Source organism: Micromesistius poutassou (genome assembly GCF_964030765.1).
Source record: "Micromesistius poutassou genome assembly, chromosome: 1".
NCBI lineage: Eukaryota > Metazoa > Chordata > Actinopteri > Gadiformes > Gadidae > Micromesistius > Micromesistius poutassou.
The window spans coordinates 16,160,388-16,173,226 of NC_140271.1; the positions used below are offsets into that span (position 1 = coordinate 16,160,388).

Here is a 12,839-nt window from a genome sequence, read left to right on the forward strand (position 1 = left end):
GAAGCCTGGGAAATTCAGACATTTTCAGTCAACACAAAATATTTTTTAAGATTTTATTTGCCCAAATACTTAAATTTGCAAGGACATCAGAACACCCTCCGCTATAGAAAACATCAATTTTTTTTAAAGGATCAGCAATAAAGACTTGTAAAGCTTTGCCGTCTTCAATACTTCTACAAACAAACCCATGTGGGTAGACAACTGATGACCGAAGCAGATGATGACTTTCCCGCCAATAAAGGACACGTGTCCGGAGACACTGGTGTAGGTTTATCCAAATCAATTAGCAGCTAACATAAAACTTCAATAAAAAAATATATGTACAATAAAGAGATAACAGAATTCACCCCCCTTTTAAATCGGCAGTTCAGTTTTTACCATATCCCTTTATGTCAGCCAAAATTCTCGATCGGCTTTCACATTTCTGCCAACAATTATATAAATATATCACACCTTCTATCCAATTATATACGAGATTTCGCATGGTCAAACTCAGTAAAATCGCCGCCAGACATTTTGTCCAGCTCTCAATCGCTCCGCAAACAGATCAGGAATATGTATAACAAAACCTGGCAATTTCCAATTAACCAACGACGAAAAACAGCACTTAAAAAGAAAAAGAAAACGGAAATAAATCACTAGAGAACTTTGGAAGAAAAATGAGATCAAACGATATCTACATTCATGGTGTAAGGGTGATGTCCCAAGATGGGGGCGCAGAACTATCCGCGCTGCAGTCACGTCATTTAGTATGAACACAATCCAGAACCGCAAAACGTTAAAGCAAAGCGATATTCACACCTTTGTATATATACACACACATACATGTGTACGTGTGCATGTACGGACACGCACACAGACACCTGTAAGCGTGTGTACTGCACGTGCATGCACACATACACAAAAGGGAGAAAGAAATGACATTTAAGTGCACACGTTTTTTTTGGGATAAACAAGACCACAAAACCGGCTGGGCTTACAGTCATTATCGTTAAGCCGAAATTTGTAAAGACAACAGAAACCATGAATCTGAACACAAGTTAAAAATTAAAAAAAAAAAAATAACGATGGCTTCATTAAAAAAAGATGGAAATTAAATATAAAATAGAGGCTGAGAGGGACGACTGACGCCAAATCTCATGAACAAAAAAACAAAAACAAAAAAATGGGTAAAAAGTTCAGACCAAAACAGAAAAAATTAACACAACCGACGTCTCGGAACACACTGAAATGTTTGTAATTGCCAAAAAAACCAACAAAAATACCACTCAACTGAATTGTCTCACACTGTAACAAAATACCATCCCATGGTTGAGAAACAGAACTCACGAAGACCTAGTAACCTCGGTTAACTTCCGAACGCCCGTCCACGACAGAGCGCGTGGCACACGACGCACCAGCGCCCGTCATCGGGTTCACATACGGGAAAGAAGAAGCCAGCTGTTTTCAAAAAGTCCAGCGACAAAGAAAGAGAAAGAGTTAAAGACATTCATCATGGCTTGATTTTTCCTGAAAAGACAACCTCTTCCAGACCCCACATGGCAACAACTACGTCACTAGAAGTTGAAAAAGGACCAAAAAAAAACAAAAACAAAAAAAACACAGGCTCTAAAAACAAAGATTCAAGGACACATTCTGAAGAGTGCAATATTTTTGTTTATGGCCTGGAGGCGCCCCAAAACCAAGTCACCATCGTCGATATGGTCTTTGGCCCCGTGGCTCCCGTTCACCACCCACGCCCCACTTCAGATGCCAAACCGTTTTAACATAAAGAAAACGCCAGGAGAAAAGTTATTCACCCCGGCCCAATAAAACCCCATTACCCATCAGCCCCCCCCCCTGGGATAACACCCCCTCAAGCGGACCTACAAGAGGCCTCCAACCCCGGGCCGGGCGGGGTCTCCCCCGCTGCATCTGGCAAAGGATCAGCGGAATGTGGGGACTGGTGGTGGTGGTGGTGGTGGTGGCGGTGGCGGTGGTGGTGGTGGTACCCTCGTCCGGGGCGAGAGGAACGACGAAGGGGGAGGGGAGGGGAGGGGCGTTATCGGTGTGAGTTTGTGTGTGAGAAATGCACGAGGCCACGCAGGAGCGCCCCTCTGGTGGTGGTGGTGTGTGGAGGGGGGAGGTGGAGGGGGGAGGTGGGTGGGGGGGGGGGAGCAGGAGGCAGACAGCGGGGTTGGCACAGTGGCAGAGCTCCCTGTACTCTAGGCTGGGCTCAGCTCAGTCTCTCGGACGGGGGCAGGGGGGGGGTCGCCCCCCCCGGTCATTCGGTGTCTGAGTCCGAGGACTCGGCGGAACTCGAACCGCTGCTGCTCTCCTCCGACTTGTTCTCCTTGTCCTCGGCCTCGTCCTCTTCATCCTCTTCGTCGTCGTCCTCCTCCTCGTCGTTCTGCGGGCCAAACGAGAGCACGGAAACATCAGCGACAGTGGAACGAGTGTAAGTGCCTCACCTGCTGGTAACCACGGGTTTGGTAATGGGGGTTAGACCCTTTTCTGGCCCTCTGACAACCACAAAAGTGCATCCGATTCTGTTGTTTCTTTGCATGCTCTCGAACGGCGTTGCCATTTTTTGTGGCAACAAAACCCCCTAAAAGGAAGGTCACTCACGTCGTCGTCATCATCGTCCTCGTCTTCATCCTCATCATCGTCGTCGTCCTCCTCACTAGATGAGTCCGCAGAGGAAGCCTTCTCCTGCTCTTCTTCGTCGTCGTCATCATCCTCCTCCTCCTCTTCCTCAGATTCCTGGGGGGGGGGGGAGGGGGGCAAAGCATCAGGTCAGACACCGGGTGGAGATGGAGACCGATGGAGGCCGCTCAAAGCTACGAGCTGTTCAGTCCCCTGAACCGAGCGGCAGGAGAGACTCACCGGCTTCTTGGCCTTGGCTTTCACTTTGGCGTTTGGTCCGCCGGGCTTGGCGGCGCTCTTCCTCTTCTGCAAGGGAGACAGAGACACACACAATCATTAATCTCCTGCTTTGTTAACGCAGAACTCCTCAGGGGGGAGACGGCACCGGTCCCGTGCCGGAAACCCAACGACCGGTGCGGTGTTACGCTTTGTTTCGATTTAAGAGATCTCACTTGCGGGGGTAGAGGAAGGGGATTTTATTAAGTGTGTTCCTGCAGAGGCCAGTCAACGTGGTGCTGACTCGCCCTGTTCACCAGGATCTGAGCACTCAGATCTGCACTGTGAGATATTAATCTAAACTCTGTTTTGAGAGACACATCACAATTATTTAAAAAAAAAGTGAATGAACAGCAAAAATAAATATGCTCTCTTGCTTCCATCTCTGGTTGGCCCTTGAAACCTTGTGCTTATTAGAAGAATTTTACGTAGTGGCGTGATTCCTGCACTTTCATTCTACTGTTTCGTATCTTCACAATGTAGGTCGCTTTGGGCCAAAGCCTAAATAAAACGTAATGCGATGCAACAACAACCGTACCTGCGAGTTGTACTCCTTGTAGATGTGACGTTCTTGCGAGGAAATGCTCTGCGGAGACAACATGACAACAGAGGTTAGGATCTCACACCCCTCCTGTCACAACCGATATCATTACACCTACCATGCAGAGCGCAACAAACTCCACAAAGTACTAGGATACAATACTCTTATTGTTGTGAGTGGATCGGATAACAAAAAACGTCTCCCTAAATAAACATAATATACGCTGCATGTTTATATATATATATATATATATATATATATATATATATATATGTCATATTTAGCAAAGAAAACACTTCTTTTCCACCTTTGTAGCGTAGAGGATCCAGATCCAAACACAAAATACAAATTTGTACTCCTACTTAATTTAGCAACCTTATGTCATTTTGCACTCTACACAATACGTATAACAGCGTGCACGCACGCACGCACACGCACACACACACTTCTTTTAGTTCCTTACCGCCAGCCACTGCTCCAGCAGCACCTTGTACTGCCTCTGTTTCTCCTCGGCGATCTTCTTGTACTGGTCCTTCTCCTTCTGGACGAGACGCTGCCAGCGGCCGCCGATCTCCGCCATGCGCTCCTTCATGGGCAGGTGGTTCAGCTCGCCGTTGGACAGCATCTCCTGGGAGAACTTCTGGTAGCCGTTCCTACCGGGACAACAGATGTCAGCACACGCAGAGAAAGACAGGACAAAGAGGCCGCTGGGAGCTAAGGTGAGGCGACGCCTTGTTTGTCAAGCTCGGTTGCAAAGTGAATAACAAGTGGTTCCTCTAACTGCCTCTAGGGGGTTAACTGTAGAGACTAACATTTAGTTCCTCTTAGAGCCTCTAGGTGGTTAACAGTAGAGAACAACATGTAGTTCCTCTAACAGCCTTTGGATAGTTAACAGTAAGTGGATGCAGAGTAACATGCCACCATTCCATGTCAACAGGAAGAAGAGGGATTTTATTCTGGTAACACAAAGCCAAAAAACGAATGTATTGGTTCTGGTGGTCCACTCACGAGGGAGGTTTCTTGGGCTCGCCCTCAAACTTCATCTTCTTGCCCGAGGCGATGGCGGTGGTAACGGGCGACCTCATCTCACAGAGCTCCCTCTGGGGGGGGGGAGGAAACAGAGAGACGGGTGAGATCTCCAGTCCTTTGAGGTCTACAGTGGCTGAGCTGAGGTGAGGCTCACGGAGCGAGGCCCCTACCTCGTATCTCTTCTGGTCCTCAGCCGCCTTCTTGATCCACAGCATCTTCTCCTTCTTCTCCATGGAGTTCCAGGTGGTCTCCATGGCCTTCTGGGCCTTGGGCCGGTCGCTCTGCGGGGCGGAGGGGACATGAGTTACACAGGCTGCCTCTCGTCAGAACCACCCGTGGAGACACAGGCTGCCTCTCGTCAGAACCACCCGTAGAGACACAGGCTGCCTCTCGTCCGCACCATCCGTAGAGACATGCAGTAAACATGCTGCATCTCGTCAGCTCCACCCGTAGAGACACAGGCTGCATCTCGTCAGAACCAAAACGAGATACAGGCTGCTTCTCAGCACCACCCAAAAACATTCACTCCGTATTGTGTCCTATCGCCTCTGGGCTGTAACCTACGCTGCCCGTAGCTTTTTATACCGTTTAATAAATTAGTTTTAAGGACAAGATTTAAAAAAAATTCAACAAAAGCAGAAACTCTTAACCTAGTGTAATTTCTGTGGTCAAATAAATGTACACGTTTTTCTTAAAAATGTATTATTTTTTTTAAAGGAAAAAATAATAATCCATTGACATTGACGTGTGTGTGGAGTCTGTGAGGCCCACCTTGAAGCGGGCCAGGTAGTCCCCGATGACGCTCTGCTGCCAGATGTCCTGGGCCGTCTTGGGCGGGTCGGGGAGGTGGCCACGCTCCTCCTTCTCCTTCTTTATCGACTCGGCCTTCAGCACCGCCTCCAGACGCTTGTACTTCTCCTGCAGGGGGCGCCGGGGGCAACGCAACACAGCCAGTCAGCTCTGCACACAGCTCCCCGTCGGCTGGGAGGGTCTGCCCGCCCCGGTGGTCAGGTGACTGCTCTAAACTAAACGTTGCAAAATGGCAACGAGGATGCCCTTCGAAGCCCCTACACTAGAGGAGTCCTACACTAGGATTTAACTACACTTTGACCACTTTTAAAACAAAACGGAAGACTTTTATGTTTACTTTAGCTTTCTACTAAAGCTTATGTAGTTAGCCATTTTAACTTTTGCACTTTTTCTACAATGCCTTCTTTTTATTTTATTTCTCTATTCTATTTTCTTATTTCATTTTATTATATGACAATGTTTTTATGTGAAGCACTTAAGAGTCTGCCTCATGTATGAAAAGTGCTATATAAATAAAGTTGCCATGCCTTGTCTAAAGGCATGTCTAAAGGCATGGCATGTCTAAACCCAAATATCAGGAACAGCAACAACAACAACAACAACAACAACAACCACCACAGAAGCCTCCTTACGCCCCCTAATCCCCTCTGCTCCACCCTCTTCCTAAGGCCCTTACCTTCTTCTTCTCTGACAGCTCGTTCCACATGCGAGCCAGCAGCCGCGCGAGCTCGCTCTCAGACAGGTCTGAGCGCTCCTGCTGCAGCTTGGGCCTCTTCTCCTGGGAGAAGATGAACATGGCGGAGATCGGCCTCTTGGGCTTCTCAGCGCCGGCCTGCGGGGGCACAAGATGGTGGCAAGACGCCAATGCGGGGTGAGGATTGAGGCTATGCTAACGTGGGTGACTTCTCGTGATACAAACTGCTTTTGATATAACAAGCAATGCTGGAAATAGGTTTGTGATTATATATATGTTTGATCTATGCTTAGAAATGCCAGTGTAGTCAAACACAGCAATATTAAAGGCATGGGTATATTCTAAGTCAGGACGACGAATTTCGGATACAATGCAATGATTATGTATGTCATGATAATATGATACCATGGTCATGAATGTGTTCATGGCAGGTGTAGATATAAGCAGATATATTCAGATGTGATTCAGCCGGGTGTTGATCCAATAAAAGCAGAGGAAGGGTTCTCTACCTTGGCCCTGGAAGCTCTCTTTGTCGGGGCAGCGTTGCCGAGAGCGTTTCCTTTCTTAAAGCCGATCATCTTCTGCTCCGCCAAAACGCGCTGTTGCTCCTCCGCAGACAAACTCTACACACAGACACACACAAAGGGGATGAGCACCATAACCTACACAACCATAATGCTATGAATGGAAAAGGTGGTAGTGGTTTAAAAATCCAAATTACACACACACACACACAAACACTTCTAGGTGAGAATAAATCCAAGACTTACGCCGAGAAACCTGTTCATCTCGATTTCATATTCCTTCTTCCTCTGCTCGCAGCGCTTCTGGTAGGCGTCCTTCTCGTTCTGCTTCAGCAGCTTCCAGCGCTGGCTGCACATCACCATGCGCTCCGTGCTCGGGACGTCCTTCATGCTCGACATCAGCTCCGCACAGAACATGGAGTAGCCGTTCCTGCACACACACACAAGGACAATTGTTAATTGAGCACTGAGCATTTGTGGCCAGAGATGCTAGTTTGGGTGAACAGGGGGGGGGGGGGGGGTTTGTATCCCAGCAGTTGCGTTCTGGGTTTGAATCTTAATGTCAACCCTGAGCAAGAGGCCCAATCTCATGTTTCATTTGTAGGATATATTATAGGATGAATTTACCATATTATTGAATTCACAATCCATTGACTACAGTTATGTCCCGTTTATTTTAATCGACAAGCTAGTTGAAGTGTTACACATTGTGAATCTAAACGTACAATTAATCTATACTTCTTCCAACACTCAAGAAAATAAAAATAAAAATTTTTGGATGAAAAAACGATTCAATAAAGGTTTACTCAATTCAATAAAAAAGAAGAAGATTGAAAGGCCACTCACGGGGGCGGCTTGTCGGGGCGGCCGTCCGACTTGTCCTTCAGGTGGCGCTCTGCCTTGGTGAGGGTGGACTTGGAGTAGTCCCCCTGGTTCATGTTGAGCTCCGGGTGCTGCTGGATGTACTCCCGCATGGTCTCCTGCACCCCGGGGTCAACGTTTACGGGTCAGACCACGGTAGCAGCGATGTGTCTAGTATTTGTGGCGGGTGGTTAAGTGCAGAGTGTCCATTGAGGGGACGCAGCCAGCCTCCTCACCTCATACTGTTTCTGCAGCTCCAGAGACTTGCCGATCCACTTCAGTCTCTTTTTGTCGGGGAGCCGTGTCCACTGCTTGCCCAGACTGTCTTTGATGTCTTTGGTTGTGGCCTGAGAGTTGAAACGACACGATGATTAAGTTAAGTCACCAGTAGCAAGGGAAACAGTAAGGCTCCGTGATCCTACAGTTAAAGTCGCTACGTGCACAATTTCAACTAGCTCGTAGCTTAAAATAAGTTAAGCTAAATACCTTTAGCTTATGCTGATCGACAGTGATTTAAATTATGTCATCAATCAATAAAACAATGGCGGGAGGGTGGGGAACTCACGTCGGCGTGTGTTTTCAGGAAGGCCTTCTTCTCGTGTGTGTACCACAGCTGTTGGGGGGTCCTGGCCTTCTCAGGCACGTTGGACCCCTTCTTGGTCATGCATTCCACCAACTCCGGGTGCTCCTCCCTGTCAAGGACGACACACACAGTGGGACGGTTAGGATTGAAACCAGCACAGGCCTTTTCCTCCGAACATAATGCAACACAAAAATGTCACCACATCATTGAAGATGATGAGGAAAAATATCACCACTCAGTTACTGGGCTGTGTTCCAGGGCAGCGGCCGCACTTGGATAAAGAGTCTGTCTAAAATGTTTAATTGGCCTTCTGATTGTAGTCCCAGGCGATGTCAAATTAAAACATGTACCTGTTGGTAAATTATCTGTTGGAGGGCTACATCTTTTGTCATGTTGTACTGGTGAAGGCTGAAGCTCTTTTGAAATGCTTAACAATTTACTTGAGGTAAAAAGTTATACCGTTGCAACTATTTTGACCAATCTTTGAACTCTACCAATTAAATCAATACATTAAATCAAATATGGACTTTGTGCTAATGTGTGTGTTTCAATCTGCTAAAATATCATGTCCCCTGTTAAAGTATCACCTCAAGGCTTTGTGCGAAGAGCACCACCTTTGTGTGTTTTTACCTGAACTTGGACATGCTCAGCCCAAACGACTCTTTGTCCTTCACAAAGTCTTCTACATATTTCTTCTGCAATGGGAAAACACAAAGCCACAAAAACACATGTTAGGTTGTTACTTTCGATAAAGTTAAAAAGTAACTTCCCAAATCACACAACCTCAGGGTACTTCACCCAACGGCATCCCACCTTTTTTTTCTCGGGCAGCTCGCGGTACTTCTTGGACAGGATCTTGGTCAGGTCCAGGTTGCTCATCTCCGGGTGCAGCTTGGCGTACTTGGCCCTCTTCTCCATGAAGAAGCGGAAGTATGGCGTCAGGGGCTTCTTGGGGAAGTCTGGGTGCTTCTGTTGAGGGACGAAAAGGGGGGGAATTAGGACTCAAACGATAGATGGAGATCTATTTTTATAATATGTTTGCATTGGAAGTCAATCGATTGAGTGGGATGGTCACGATAGATAGATTTGTATTATACAAATAACCACCATCTATCTTGACCATCCTGACCATCAATCACAATAGATGGTGTTTATTTGTATAAAATGTTTGCATTGGAACTCAATTGTTTTACCTTGAGTTTTTTGCCCTTGTAGGGATTCTTGATGTAGTCCTGGGCGTCAAATATCAGCTCTGTCAGAGTCCTGAACTTGCGGATCTGCGCGTCGGAGACAGACCGTTTAAATTGAGTTTAACTTTCACAAGAACAAACTTTGAAAATAATAAACAGATGACATCAACATAGACGTGGATTGTGCTGAACTGTACCTCTTTGGAGACCTCCGACCATTTCTGCTTGCACTGGTCTGCGGTGTACGAGTTGAAGGCCACCTTCTCCCAGTCCAGGTGGGACTCTGAGGTCTTGTATTTGGTCAGGTCTTTCAAGGGCAGGGCAATTTTCATCAATTCCAGAAGTTTGAAAAGATCGTCCTGGGCCCAGACTGTAGAAAAACAAGAAGACCGTTAAAAGGGTATTCACTCAGTCAGGGAATTAATTTTGAATGAGCTATAAAAGTTTCTTGAAAAAAAAGAAAAGTAAGTTGAAAGTTACAATTTTGGCATAATTCTACACATTTATCAGGCAAAAATATGTGTTTGGCCACTAATGCAAAACTATTAATTATCAATATGTGTTGGTGTATACGAATGACAAAACTATTAAATATCAAACCTTGGTCCGGGATAGCGGTATCCATATCTCCATTCATTTGATTTAATGTTGTATTCTAAAAAAAAAGAAAGAAAAAAGAAAGAATTAGCCAAATACAATACCAAAACTTCCCTTTTTTGAGTTTTGCCTATAGGGGAAATCCTATTCTACTATTGCTTCGCTATTTGAGGCATTCGCTATTTTAAAGTTGGTTTCATATGATTTTGTCAAAATGTCAAAATCACACATCAAAAGTATTCTCCGGCCGTATTTAAAACCCAAGAGTAAGCAATAAGCTTCACAATCCGAGTAATGAAAAAAAAAAAACCCGCTCCAACATAATGGTTTTATGTTCATTACACCGCCCCTAAACGTAACGCTACATCGTGAGACATAGGCTATTGCTTGTGACGGCTTCAAATCTCAAATAACACCGCAGAGGGCTTCAACGAGCACCGGCACAACACTACCGTCGGGCAATTTGTCAGCCGGAATTCTTCATATTATTCCCCGACAAAGTGTGTCCTGGAGGACGCGCCAGGAGAAGAGCCACCATTTTCTCCCCCGCATCCACTCGGTAATGGATTCTTTTCCCGGAGTGGCGGTTGGGAGGTTCCACGGAAGAAGGAAGCGCGAGTGCTCATGGTCGACGGGCAGCTGTAGGCGACCAGCTGACCACGGACGGGGGATCTGCTTTCGGTCTCCGACGACGGAGGGAAATGGTGGCTCGGGGGGGGGAAACAGTACTACCAACCGCCTCACTGCCGAGAGGACGCTCCACCGTGACCTAGCTCCGCCGTCGAAGGGCTTCAGGGGACTGGGTTTTGTTTTTTATTATCGTTAGTAGTCGTTGTTTTGGTCGAGTGAACCGTTTGCCATTAAATACTGTTTGCTGTTGCCGTCTCATTGCCGGGGCTGAACACCATCCATAGCGCATTCTTTGGCGAGGCGTAGCCGACTCGCAGCCATGATGGCGGATGCTCGTCGTTTCAAACCGTCCTTGAAGCCGGCCATTTCACGTTGGCCACGGTGCGGTCGTTTCCAGCATTATACTGGGAGATATTTGGGTTTTTTTGGACCAAAAATAGAGCAATCTCCAGCCGGGAAATTAGTAACATCGGGTAACATTTGAAGTAGACATGTCATATTAAAACTGTAGAAATCCAGTATCACCATGGTCTATAATGCGGCAGTAAAACCCGCTAAAATGTCGTTTTAGACGTATTTGATGAACCACTGAGTTTAAACGTTTGCTGAAAGTGTACATTCAAAATGTAAAACGTCAAATGATGTTCCAAAATAACTTACTCGTAATAAAATCACGTTGTAACTTAAAACAATGTCGAATCTCGCATTAAAAGTGCTGCTCCTCAGAACGCGCGAGCCAACGCAGCGCCTCCTCAAAATGTACGGCCGAGAGGAAACCGTCGTCCCAGGTACAAGGCTCAAGGACCGAAACGCGGAGAAAACACACGAAATACCTCGACTTTCGCACTTTAAATCACCAACACCCAATCCCTAAATGTGTTTGGCCCACGACCCATCAACCGCACGGCGATACCGACGTCGCATTGTTGCAAACGAGACGGTTTTTGCCATCGAAGTGTCTGCCAGTGCTTCACTGGAGCCACCAGGGCTGTAGAGCCGCCATGCTTCAGCCCAGGCTGCTGGGAGACCTACCGTGTCAAGGTCCAATGGCGGTCTGCACGCACAGTGACCCACAAATGCGCTTTAAAGCCCGTCCAACGCGTTGCAAACTAATATACTGTCGAGCCAAGAGCCCAAGCGAACCCAGAAGGCGGGTTCGCCGACCTTCCTGGGTCCTCCTGGCACGGCGAGAGAGGGAGAGACCGTACGGTGAGATATTAAACCGATATCCCTGATGGCTAACCAGCGAGGCGGATGGCTGTTCCGACGACAACCGCATGGAGGTCTCCACGCGGAAAACCCCCATTTATTCTCTAAAATAATGTCCCCCGTGTCCTTCCAGTTAGTCGTATGAGCCCATGCCATGACCCGAGTTGAAACCTTATATTTTCATGAGAAAATCTTGGTCTTGAGCTGGATTTCTTACCCGCTGTAGAGGACAAGGAATTCGGGTATGGCGACCTCGTCTGTACCCTACAGTGGTCGGCGTGGTGGAGGCTAGCGCACGGCTCGCCGTGAAGGCGGTTTTAAAAACATGTCAAAGGAAACAATAACAACGAAAAACCCAAACCCAAACGCGCCTTTTTTTTATTTAAGGGGCTAAAACCATAAAGGCGATTGTTTACCACGCAGTCGGGGCTGTAAATGTAAGCGGTTGAGCGGCTTACCTGTCTCGGCGTGAGTCAGTCTCGTTGTGGAAGAAGGGGTGGGTTGAACGTTAGCCAGCACTGCGCCGTCGGTCCAGGGCACAGGCGCTCCAGTCCCCGCAGAGATGGAAGTTCCCCCCGCCTCCATCTCACTTGCTTTCTCCCTCCACTCAACGCGCAGCTCTCTCGATCCAACCATTTCGCCATGCGTGGCCCCGTCCACATTTTCGATCTCTCTCCAGCTGCTTCTTCCTCAGGCCGAGGCCGACGATGGTGGCTGTTATTTTCCCCACATATTGCTGGAGGAGCGATCTGTGCGGCCGGCCGATCCGTTATCACCCTGCACGTATTCGGATCGGCTTTGGGGTAGACTTTACGTAGCCACTGTTTCAACACCGTGTGTGCGATTCTGGAGCAACTTTTTGTCACGATGTTGTTAAATTATCCGCAATGTTTTTTAATGTGATTTCAATGTAAATAAAAACGTAATTTCTTTAATCGTCATATTTTTTTTTCTTTTAGTGACAGCATTCTACTTGTACATCAATAGCGCAATGGTAACAGAACGGTGCGTCTCATGACTGGATGGTATTTCAGATAACTCCGGCCTTTTGGTGAATCAAAGGCTTCCCGTTTGGTAGCTTCATTTTGCCCAGCATGTATTTCTCCCTCAACTCCACCTTGGCTTGTTTGTGGGCGTTACAGGGCCGACCAATCCACACAGCCGAATTCTTTGAAAACAAATGACTTTCCAATGAGCGCTCAGCTATGTTAAATGATAGTGGAGGCGATGCCACCCAGTCGGAGGTGCAGCCACTGGACTTTGGGCGGTG

At 47.2% G+C, this 12,839-nt stretch overlaps 1 protein-coding gene across 4 annotated transcripts; it reads right to left on the reverse strand.

The window, feature by feature from the left end:
- Positions 1 to 45: 45 nt before the first annotated feature.
- On the reverse strand, positions 46 to 12,447 carry ubtf (upstream binding transcription factor). 4 transcript variants are annotated; one of them, XM_084476573.1, is made up of 20 exons: positions 12,028 to 12,447; positions 9,734 to 9,788; positions 9,331 to 9,503; positions 9,137 to 9,220; positions 8,757 to 8,912; positions 8,574 to 8,638; positions 7,926 to 8,052; positions 7,597 to 7,707; positions 7,346 to 7,479; positions 6,746 to 6,929; positions 6,485 to 6,598; positions 5,958 to 6,113; positions 5,243 to 5,389; positions 4,642 to 4,752; positions 4,451 to 4,542; positions 3,906 to 4,095; positions 3,440 to 3,487; positions 2,866 to 2,931; positions 2,608 to 2,742; positions 46 to 2,389 (listed from the first exon to the last, which is right to left on the reverse strand). In XM_084476573.1, the coding sequence occupies exons 2-20, from the start codon at positions 9,768 to 9,770 to the stop codon at positions 2,264 to 2,266; spliced, it is 2,256 nt and encodes a 751-aa protein (XP_084332699.1). In that variant the 5' UTR covers positions 9,771 to 9,788; positions 12,028 to 12,447; the 3' UTR covers positions 46 to 2,263. The 4 variants fall into 4 exon arrangements, with proteins under 4 accessions (XP_084332699.1, XP_084332700.1, XP_084332698.1 ...); XM_084476574.1 differs by having other exon boundaries at positions 11,393 to 12,447; XM_084476572.1 differs by having other exon boundaries at positions 11,021 to 12,447.
- Positions 12,448 to 12,839: the final 392 nt, after the last annotated feature.

Excerpts from the sequence above, each read along its gene's own strand:
- ubtf (XM_084476573.1), bottom strand. The coding sequence starts at position 9,770 with ATGAATGGAGATATGGATACCGCTATCCCGGACCAAG. Across the intron at positions 9,221-9,330 it reads GGTCGGAGGTCTCCAAAGAG|ATCCGCAAGTTCAGGACTCT; the intron begins GTACAGTTCAGC and ends TCCGACGCGCAG. Across the intron at positions 2,932-3,439 it reads ACAAGGAGTACAACTCGCAG|AAGAGGAAGAGCGCCGCCAA; the intron begins GTACGGTTGTTG and ends TCTCCCTTGCAG.